This window comes from Anas acuta, chromosome 6, assembly GCF_963932015.1.
Source record: "Anas acuta chromosome 6, bAnaAcu1.1, whole genome shotgun sequence".
Lineage (NCBI taxonomy): Eukaryota > Metazoa > Chordata > Aves > Anseriformes > Anatidae > Anas > Anas acuta.
Window position 1 is genome coordinate 34,951,975 of NC_088984.1, and position 11,289 is coordinate 34,963,263.

The 11,289-nt window shown below is 35.3% G+C and overlaps 1 protein-coding gene across 4 annotated transcripts in view; it reads left to right on the forward strand.

The window, feature by feature from the left end:
- Nucleotides 1–6,325, forward strand: part of GULP1 (GULP PTB domain containing engulfment adaptor 1) — a 149,043-nt gene extending 142,718 nt beyond the window's left edge. For all 4 annotated transcript variants that reach the window (XM_068686484.1, XM_068686483.1, XM_068686482.1 and 1 more), the window contains one exon: nt 4,240–6,325. In XM_068686484.1, the coding sequence (XP_068542585.1) occupies nt 4,240–4,311 (72 nt within the window). In that variant the 3' untranslated portion in view covers nt 4,312–6,325. The remainder of the gene's footprint in view (nt 1–4,239) is intronic.
- Nucleotides 6,326–11,289: the final 4,964 nt, after the last annotated feature.

Below are 11,289 nucleotides of genomic sequence, written 5' to 3' on the forward strand. Positions count from 1 at the left end.
CCACCCTTGTGCTGAAACATATTTTCATCCTATTTTGACTGCATCCAGGCATTAATAAATCTATTTTCCCAGAAATCTTGCAGTGAAGGGAAGTTTCCCTGGATCTTGAATCATACCAACAACAGCTGCTATGATTTATTAAAATCTCAAGGTAGTTAATATCCTAAAGCTTCCAGGAGCTGCAGGCCATTCTCCCTGCGTGGCCCAAAGCAGTCAGGAGGCTTGTCTTATTTCCATCTGAAGTAAGTTATGCTCAGCCTTCTAAATTATCATCTCAGAGACATGTAGATCTATCATTAGTTCATTGGGTTTGGGCTGAATTAAACTCATTGAGTAAAGGCAGGTGGTGAAGGGATAAACAAGCTAACCTCAGGCAGAGCCATAAGGGTTGACTTCGGCATATTTACCTTGTGATAAAATGGATGTACTTGCCCTTTTTTAATGCTTGTTGTTTTTAGCCAGAATAGTTGACATATTTATATCATGAAGAATCAAAAAATAGGTGGGAGTTCTGGAAGAGGGGTTGTTTTCAGGTTATATTTTCCACTGGAAACAAGCTTTGCTTCTCTAAGAGACCCATCACATCTGTTAGCAAAATATTGTCATTTTTCTGGGTAACTACGATATTCAGTACTTATGTTAAGTCATCTTGGAATTTAAAAAGTTACTTGACACTGTTGTTATGGAGATATGAGCACAGAAGCAAGGCCTAGCACACTTTATAGTCCTCCTTCTTCCCATTCCTCTGCAGTATCTGGGAATGGTCAGCTGATTTGAACCATTTTCTGACTAAATGAGAAGTTGCTGTTTCCTGAGGCCTTAAAGTACAGGAAGGCAGGGTGCACATGTTTCTTGATGAACAGGCAGTGTGTTATGCTAAGAACATATATTTGTAGAAGCTGAAATGTTTATATTGAATATTTTTAAATTCTGAGTATTAAAATTAATGATACCTATTTTATATATACAGTACGTAATGTGTACCAAGTGCCGACTATATGTCATTTTAAAGAAAAAGTATTCTGCCTAATACATTAATCCAGTTTATTATAAAAGGATAAAAATGAAACAATTTATAACTCAATTTATGACTACTCAGTGATTCCAACTGACATCATTATTATTACAGCTGTGAATGCTGGGTTTTGGAGTGGAGAGTAGAAGGTAGGCACATACTGTACGATGGGTATTATAATAATCATACAGTAACAAGTAGGAACCGTAAGAATTGAGAAAAGTGTGTGTATATGAACCGTATTCCTGAAAGTGGATGTAAATCTGTAAGTGTCCTGCATCACCATGAAAACTACAGCATAGGATACTGATAGTCTTGCCTGCATAAATCACAGTTCAGCTGTGTCTTGATATAAAGGAGAATCTGTTCTTAAAACCTTGTCTTTCTACAGCTTGGTTAATGACAGCTGATGGGGTACAATTTTTAAATTATCATATATTTGCCAAAGTGGAATCTGCAAAAATACAAAATTATTGAAGAATTTGGAATTAGCTTGCAAAACTTGTGGGGCTGGGAATGGAGATGAATGTGGGAGATATCAAGTCTGTGCTTTCCTGATCTTCAGGAATTTGATTATAATCACTTTGTTAAAGAGTCTTTTGGGATAGTACACTATGATTTTTTCCCTTTTTGTGGGCCACGTTTAATTTAATGGGAATTTTGTTTGAGGCAGTCTAGCTTCCTTTGAGCGTCCTGGTTTATAATCCTACACACTTCTTTTCCTCTACCTTAAATACTCTTAAAAATAAATCTTTATTTGACATTCTTTTGTGGTCTGAAAAATGCCCTGGTGGCTATCCTGATGTTTTGTCTGTTTTTTGTCTTTTTTTTTTTGTCCTTGTGGATGCCCTGAAATTTAGATCCTACTAGTAACTGTAGGATCTGACCCTGTGATGTCAGTGAGTTTTGCGTAACATAATAGGTGAACATCAGAAAAAATGTTCTATGATCAACATAGCAGCAGTAAGATAAGCACACTTAAAAAACACAGATCTGATTTGCTCTTAGGTGGCCAGAAAAACAGCATTGGACGTGCAGCTGCATGAGACACCAACAAACAGTGCTCAAATATAGAGAGGAAAGATAAGAGCATGCAGAAGGACCTGGAAAGTACGTGTGTTCAGTCATAGGGCTGGCACAGCTTTGAAAGTGCTTTCTGGGGGGCTATGTAAGAACTTGCATGTCCTTGTTAAACCAGTGTATTAAGCATCTCCAGGTTGAAGTACTGACCATCCATTTTACAATCTCAAAACTGGAAGCATCCTTTAAATATTTAGACAGATTAATATAATATTTAGACAGATTAAGTTAATTATATATTTTTATAATTTTATGATTTTTAAATTTTAGACAGTTTAAGATAATATTTAGACAGTTTAAGATGCACAGAAACTGAGGGTTTTATGATTCAGCAGGCTAAAATGTAGGGCTAATCCTAGGACTTGTGCCCTTGCGTAAGCAGTCCTCCTCTGTTACATCAACAAAACTGCATCCTTTGGGCAAATGAGCAATGCCCATTTATAACAGGTTGTGTTTGACTTGGAACTTCACACAGTTTGTTCGAAATATCTTCTGCATTGAACACTTTTCCTGATGGCTTGTTAAAAAGCACAGGGGGAAAAAAAGTCAAATATAGCAGTGAGTTTTGGCAGCACTATGTCACTCAGGTAAGGCACAGTTGGAAAAGGTATACAATCCAGTAATGCTTTGTCTCACCATCTTATAATATGAATATTAGGAAAATTTGGATTTTGTTTGGAAGATCTGAGATCATTTAGTAACCATCTCCAGGAATTCGATTCTGTTTCTCAGCATTGCTCTTCTGATGGTAGTAGCTGATGGGGTTATTAAATATTCATGCACTTTTAAAAATCTAGCATGTGGTTTACATTTGTTTGAAATGAAGCTGATGTGATTTGTGATTTATCTTTTAAAGCCAAAAGGTATCCTCTTGAGGTACTCCTATGCATTATGAGAAAAGACTTGAGTTTATGCCCAGTCCCAGTACAGGCTGGCTTACCAGAAGATTTATTTTGTTTACAACATGCTTGCTTCATAAAAGTACATAGTATTGATTTCATAGCACATGATCAATGTTCTCCAAGTGAACTGTAGGCTCAGACCGTACTGAATTGAACACTGGAACAGGTGCCACTGGAGTTGATGTTCTCATGGCATTTCTATTCAGAGCCCTTGTTTCCAGTTGCTTGCACCTTTACAATATTTTCACCTAAAACACCAAAATTTTCTGGTTTTAAAGATGACTTTTCTTTTAGAGGTCAAGACATAAATAATCAGCTTATTTCAAAGAAAAAAGAGAAATGAAAACAAGAGCATTTTCCACACATTAAAAGCAATGTTGTTGTTTTAGAATTGGTACATTTTGTAAACCTAATACAGGTACTTGAGAAGTAAGTTATTTTCAGTAGAGTGGGTGGGAATATCTACTTTATCTTAGTGCTTCTGCTAATAAAATAGAAGAGACATTTTTATCTGAACTTTTTAAGAATTTCTTTGCTCTTTCTAAAGAACATAATATTTTATTTCATTGAGTGTTAACGCGCCTTAGAAATTCACCTTTTGTTCTCTGCAATAAAGCGGGTATGATTTTATTTGCCTTTTAGCAAGGCTTAGTTGACCGTAGGCTGTAAAGCATACACCTGTCAATGTAACCACACAGTGAATGATTCAGAACAAGCCTCTGAGATTTTGTTGAGTACCACTATGCTTTTCGTTGGAGTACTTCTAAGATAAGGGATTACTGATTGTAAGAGACATGTGGAATTAATAACAATGTCCATGACTTAGATCTCCTTTGAGTATAAATATAATAAACTTTTGTTTATATAACAATCTAATCTTTCCTGCTTATAAACTATGTTGAATTTTACAAAAGAACAACATGGTTCAATTTATGTAAACTAATATTCAATGTTTTTATTTTAATAATACTTTCTTCATTTAATACACAAACGTTATTTCTTTTGTTGTAACACAGATAAATCCTTCTGTACATTAATGACTAAGAGAAACTTAGAAAAACTGGCTGACCAAATAATGTAAATGTGAGTTATCCTGTGAAGCATCCTTTCAAAAAGTCATTGAAGTGCTAATGCTCAGAATTTGACCTAAAAATAAGCTTGAATTTACATGTTTGTAGGAAGAGGTGATATTCCTCTAGAAATTGCTTTCCTTTTTATTAACTATGTCTTGTTTCATTGCAGGAGGGGTTCAAAATGGGATTAACTCTTGAAGGCACAGTATTTTGTCTTGACCCACTAGACAGCAGATGCTGATGCCAAGAAAACAAATGTGAAATTCCTACGCAGTGTTTATTTCGAACACACATTCACAAGTAATATCCATGTGCCAAAAATTGCTTTTTTCAACATGTAAACTCTTATGAGGTTTGCTTCTGTAAAAATCCAACTTAGTTCCAGTCTTTCCCTGTACAAATGTAAAAAGTTGTATTTGTTTATGAAATATGAATTAAATTACACTGTTGTGTTTCTTTCTCTCAAACTTTTGCCCAAGTTTACTATGCTTTATGACTATTAGCCTGGAGAAGTTCTTCAGAAAGCTCACACATACCTCTCTCTGTAAACATGCAAGCATGATTTTTACATAATGCTTTACTTGGGAGTATTTTGAAATGAAATTTTTAAGCCATTATTTAAAGTTCAATCAGTCAAATGATTAATTGCAATTGCAGTTAAGAAAAGCAGAAAATACCTACCATTAATATATGCTTAAAAGAAATCTGAATGCTATGTAATTAATTTCTATTACCTTGTACAGTTATTACACTGTATATCTGTTGTTACTAGTTTGTAAAATCCATAATATTTTTAAGTCCTTATATCACGTTTTAGAAGCTAACAAATTGTTAGTCTGCTAATTAGTGTTTAATGAGCATAGAAGAGCTCCTAAATCGCAGAAATTACAAAGTCACTGCCCTTTGTTTTGATATTTTATAGCTAAACCATAAAGTGTATAATTTGGAATTCATTACACGCTAACAATAATTTGAAAATAAGATTATGATATTGCATTTACTTAGAAATTTCTGTAGTTTTGTGCACAAGCAGGCAATGCGTTTATTGGGATCAATTCTGTAAGTTGGTTTCAACACCTGAGCATTCACAGTCAACTCTGTTGGATATTATTTTCACGGACTGCATCAATATTGTATGTCTTAATATAATTTTGAAGCTTGCTGCAAGAATTGAGTATGTTAATAAGTCCTTCATACTCATTACTTGTTCGTGTTACACAAACAACTGCAAACCAAATTTTCAACTGCTAGTGAGTTCAACACTGATTTGTCTATGCATACTCTTCACTAATCTTTAACATAAGCAATAAAATAATATGCTAAACTTATCTCAGAAAAGTATTATCATCAGTGTTTTGATGCCCGAACACCACCTTAGTTCAATTTAATCCTTCTAAAACTTCTCTTATTTTCCCCTTATAAAACATAAAGATGTGGAAAAAAAATAGAGCTTTTTGTGTATTTTTTCCTTTTTTTATGAGAAGTTTTTTTGTGATAGTGTTATGGTTTTGTCCTTAAGAGTTACAGTTTACACAAAAAAATTATTTTGCAAATTCACCATCACATATATATCTTCATGCCCTGTTCAATGAAGTACTTCTGCAATAGCCTTTGAAAGTCTGCTGAAATGAATTCTTCCTGAATGCATTATTCCTCTTCTGAGTTTGACGTGTGCTCAGGTACCTTGCTGAACAGGGGCCTTAATGTTCTACATTACAATAGTCTTCCTTTCTGTTAGTGTCTTTTGAACATTCATATAGAATATTATATATAAATATATAAATATATATAAAATCACTAACAAATAGAATAGTATATGTTTCATAAAGAAAAGTCTTTATAATTTTGTTTGTCATATAGTATTTTGGAATTTGTATAATGAGGATGTTTAGTAGCCATAGTAATGGCCTTTTTTTAACAAATAGAATTTGTATTTTTATTGTACTTTAAAAAGCTTTACATAATAAGCATATATTTAGTGGTCATTTATTATCAATGGTAACATTAAGATAATATTTGCACATTTTAAGAAATGTTTTCTTTACCAATTTTTATGATAGTTGACTGCAAATGGCATGGTTAAATATTGCATAACTGGTCAATCCATACGAAAACGCTTAAATCAACACAACAGTGCATTTTTAATGAAAAGGCTCCGTGATCCAATTGGAAACTGTATTTCTATGTAATCTCAAATGTCTGTTTAATTTTGCCTAAAATAAATGTTTTTAAATAAATTGCATCCTAGAACACAATGTTCATTCAGTTAAATGCTTAACGGAGGGAGGGAGGGAGAGAGGGGAGGTGTGTAAATGTTGGGTAAGACCTGCCATGAAGAACAGTTCGGTCACCTTGGTAAGAATCACAGAATCACAGAATTTCTAGGTTGGAAGAGACCTCAAGATCATCGAGTCCAACCTCTAACCTAACACTAACAGTCCCCACTAAACCATATCCCTAAGCTCTACATCTAAACATCTGTTGAAGACTTCCAGGGATGGTGACTCCACCACCTCCCTGGGCAGCCTGTTCCAGTGTCTAACAACCCTTTCAGTATAGAAGCTCTTCCTAACATCTAACCTAAAACTCCCCTGGCGCAACTTTAGCCCATTCCCCCTCGTCCTGTCGCCAGGCACGTGGGAGAACAGACCAACCCCCACCTCGCTACAGCCTCCTTTAAGGTACCTGTAGAGAGCGATAAGGTCGCCCCTGAGCCTCCTCTTCTCCAGGCTGAACAAGCCCAGCTCCCTCAGCCGCTCCTCGTAGGACTTGTTCTCCAGGCCCCTCACCAGCTTCGTCGCCCTTCTTTGGACCCGCTCAAGCACCTCGATGTCCTTCTTGTAGCGAGGGGCCCAAAACTGAGCACAGTACTCGAGGTGCGGCCTCACCAGAGCCGAGTACAGGGGGACGATCACCTCCCTAGCCCTGCTGGTCACGCTGTTTCTGATACAAGCCAGGATGCCGTTGGCCTTCTTGGCCACCTGAGCACACTGCTGGCTCATATTCAGCCAACTGTCCACCATCACTCCCAGGTCCTTCTCTGCCTGGCAGAACTGATGAAGAAATGGTAAGATCTCATAAGAGTTAAATCTACCGGTAAGAATCTGATGTCAGATGATGTAAAATTACAGACACGTTTTCTGGCCTTTGATTTTGGGTTTGGCCTGATCTGTAAACAGGAGAGAAAGTCTGTTTTATATGCAGTTATCTAATGCTAGTAATTAGAATTTTTTTATTGCTCATTCCTTTCCTGTCTTTCTGCAGTGCTTCATGTATTTAATGGACTCTTTTTATTGCCTTCTTTTTCCCCTTATAATTAGCTAATATATATAATAAGATTCTAAATGAACCTATTGGTTAGTGAAGGAGAAAAAAAATTCTTGTCACACTATAACTCAAAACCTATCTAACCTCTTCTATTTGCAGAGCTGGGGCTTGGACAGTTTATAGGAATGAGCGCTGTCAGGCTAGCAAGAAAGGGGTATGTCTTATCTCCTGTGAGTTAAACACAAGCTATTCTTTCCTTGAACTCGTGTGTCAGTGTTCCCACTAGTATTGGGGTGCTTCTAGAGGTAATGCAATAGTGTTGCAAGCTACATTTTCAGACTGTTACTTTATGTATTTGAGACCAGGGTCTAGGTGATTGCTCTTGCTCTCCTTAGAGGAAATGGGAGTTCTCCCATTGCTCTGAAAATAACTTTGTCTTTGGAAGCTCTCTTGTTGCTAATTCCCAGTCCTTCAATTATATTTTAAAAACAATCTCTTTAAATAAAATAAAATAATAAAATAAAAATAAAAATAAATTAAATTAAAATAAAATAAAATAAAGCTTGAGAGCTTGTTCGTGAGAATGTCAAGTGCTTCTGCTAATTGTGTGACCTTGGGCATTACACTTAACAAAAGTCTCCTGTTTTTGAGCCTGAAAAAGAGTAACATCATCTAACATCATCTGCAGGATTAGACATATGGTGCTAAATTAATTGTGAATGAGAAATTTTTGGATTTGTGAATTTGCCCTAGGATATCAGGTTTGTGCCACTGCACTTTCTTATTTTGTTTGGATATCTTTTTTTTTTCTCTTTTGTTTTCTTTTTTAAATTTCTTTGAGCTCTGCTCACACTGCTGACCATGCTCTGACTGCATTACTTCCTGATGTGTCATATTGGATTTTAGTTCCACTTGTCAGCTGCCCAGCTACTGCACTGCCATATCACACCGAGCTGTATTAACAGCTAGAAGAAAAATTCCTCCCTTTCTATTTTTGATTATTTATTTTTTATGATGTGGACTGTTTTCTTTTTTCCTTCCCACCTATTTAGTACGCTTCCACATAAGTAAATAAGGTGCTTAGGTTAGAATATTTCTTAAGTTTATACAGGGTTAATTTGTATGTTTTCTTTTATAACTTTAATTTACTGAGCATCATCACAGGATGTTCTTAGCTTAACCCATTCCTCTTTATGCAGATTGGCTTGTAAGTGGCTGTCTTTTGTCTCTCCGTGTGACAGATTTCTGCTAGATTTATAATTGATCAGGTCATTCAAATTGGCAAAGATATATCCTTCATGTGGCAAAAGGCATTACATTTTATTTTGGCTTCCCATATGGAAAGGAGGAGAGGAAAAAGAAAGTTCCCTGAGTCTTTTCGCACTTCTAGAGGTAAGCGTAACTGTGTAATCCCGAAGGTGATTGAACTTGCCAAGAAATGGAGCTGGCTTGGAGACTTCATTATGAAGATTATTTTTCAATTTGTTGAACTAAGCAGGGTCTCAGTCTCTCAGAGCAATTCCGCTTCACATGAAGAGTCCCTTCTGCAATGGCAGCGTGTCACTGCCTGAGAAGTCCCCAGTGAAACATTGAGAGCCCCAATTTTCCTTATATACTGTTGGTTGCTGCAGATTGTCACCCTTTGGACACTCTTAAGAAATATGTTAGTGAATGCAGCTGAGCTATCAGCTTTCTTAAGATGACATTTTGGGCTTTTGCTGCTGCTTTTAAAAACAGATGATGCGAAAGTCACTTAAAAAATACAGATTAAAAAATCTAACTAGCCATACAGTCCAAAATGCAATCAAAAATGCCTGCAAGCTGGTGTTCTGTAAGCTTCAGCTAAAAGACAACAAAGCAAGTAAGCTTTAATACATAATTAACCTGCATTTTTTTCCCAATTTTAAGACAAATGTTCTTATGAGAGACTGGGACATAAGTTGCATTGTCAGCTAGTGAAAATACATAGTACTTCTCAGCAGTAGGACAGAGGAAAGGATCTCCTTATCTCCTTTTGACCAATTATTTCAGGTTGGAAGGGAACACTTTCTTCATAGTAAAGCCTGACATTTGTAATATATGTGGCGTTCTTGAGACACTTCAATATTCATTGTCAGTGCAGAGATTAAAGAAACTGCCCATTTATTTACTAAAACACTGCCTGGAATTTACAACATTCTTTCAGTGGGTTTCATAGACCACATAATTTTTGTGTGGGGTGGGGTAAAGGTTTTTGAACATGGTAATATGCCATTCAACCCTTTTGTGCTCAAGAAATATCATAAGAGTCTAATTTATATATAGTTTGGGCTACAAAAGTGCAAGTTTATTCTCCCACAGTGAATTCTGGAATGGATTAAATTTTAAGGCTCATATGAATGGCAGAATCAGTGATTGAGTTTTTTGTTTTTTGTTGTTTTTTTTTTTTTCACATTGTCCACTATTTAGTTCAGTAAAGATTTATGCCTTTGTAATAAAGAATAGGAAAAATAAGGAGCAGAATAGGAAGGAAGTATAGCAGAAAGATGAGGTAGAAAAAAATATCATACTGTGCATTTTACTAACTTCATCATTTTTGTTTATGAAACTTAACTGAGTTAATAACATCTCTCTCTGCCATATCAGCTTTTATGGCTATCTCAGGATTGCACAAGGGCCACCAAGAAGCAGATTTGACATATTTGCTATCAATGAGAACAGGTAGAGCTATCTGAGCTAATCTCTTTATTAATCTCCTTATGATAAAAGAGCTTTCCCAAAACAGGAGTCTTGGAATAGACCCTTCAGGTTTTTCATGACTGCAGTTACCTTTGCAGTTTCATCCTAATGCAAAGCTTTTTGCATTAAAAAAGATATCTGGAAAATCCATTCAACTGAGTCTTCTTGGGGATCTACTGCATATAGCATTTAAATAGTTGCAAGTTTTATTTCATCTATTTTTAAACGTATTCTGTGAGCATTTTGTTCAGTTAAAAAAAAAAAAAAAAAAAAAAAAAGAGAGAGATGCTTTTTGAAGCTTCTGTACAAAACCTAAAATATCTCCTGTAATACTTTGTTAGATATGAATTAGGATCACAAAACCTAAAGTGTCTCCTGTAATATATTTTTCTTTTAGATCTGAATGGGGGAAAAAAAAAAAAAAAAAAGCTTCCTAAGCTTCCTATAATTACAGTTGGGGAAGTTGTTTGTGTTATGTGGCTGTAGACTAACCCTGAGCCTGAAGACAAAAATGTCCTGTGGCAATATTAATTTGGTACAAGAAAGCACAAAGGTGGCCTGTTAGAATTGGAATATTTTGAGCTTGTTGCATTGAAAATAATGAGTTCTTTAGGAATCTCTGCTTGTTTGCCTTTGAAAATTTTATTATGTAGTTTATATATATATATAAAGGATCTTTATTTTGTTGTTTTCAAATAGTACTTTTTTTGTTTGTTTGTTTTGTCTTCCATATTGGAATAGAGCTACCATTATGGCAAAATAAAATCTCCTTCAATATTAATAATGCAGGATTATGTACCAGTGGACAAGTTCCCTGGTATAACCATAATGGATTAGGATACTATGAAGTAGGCAGAATAGATCTGAATTTCTGAGACACTGCAAGCCTGGAAAAATTATTATTATTAACAATAACAATAAGGCATGATCACCTTTGTAATTTGTGGCAGATTAACTTGGGATGCAAAACTAGCAATCACATTGTGGAAAGAAAAAATTAGGTAAGAGAGTTTTCATGAGGTGAGAGTTAAAGAGAAATTTCACATGAGAATGAAAATTGTGTTTGGGATTTTGTCTCTTGGGGTGTATCCATGCTCTCTTTTCAAGTGAAGCAATATTTACGTAGTTTTAAATGCTGATTAGACATACTCCTTCTGAGAAGCAAAAGCCTAAATAATTAGTGCCTCATGCTGTTTTCAGATTATCAATAGCAGTGTCTAATGATCAAAAGTTT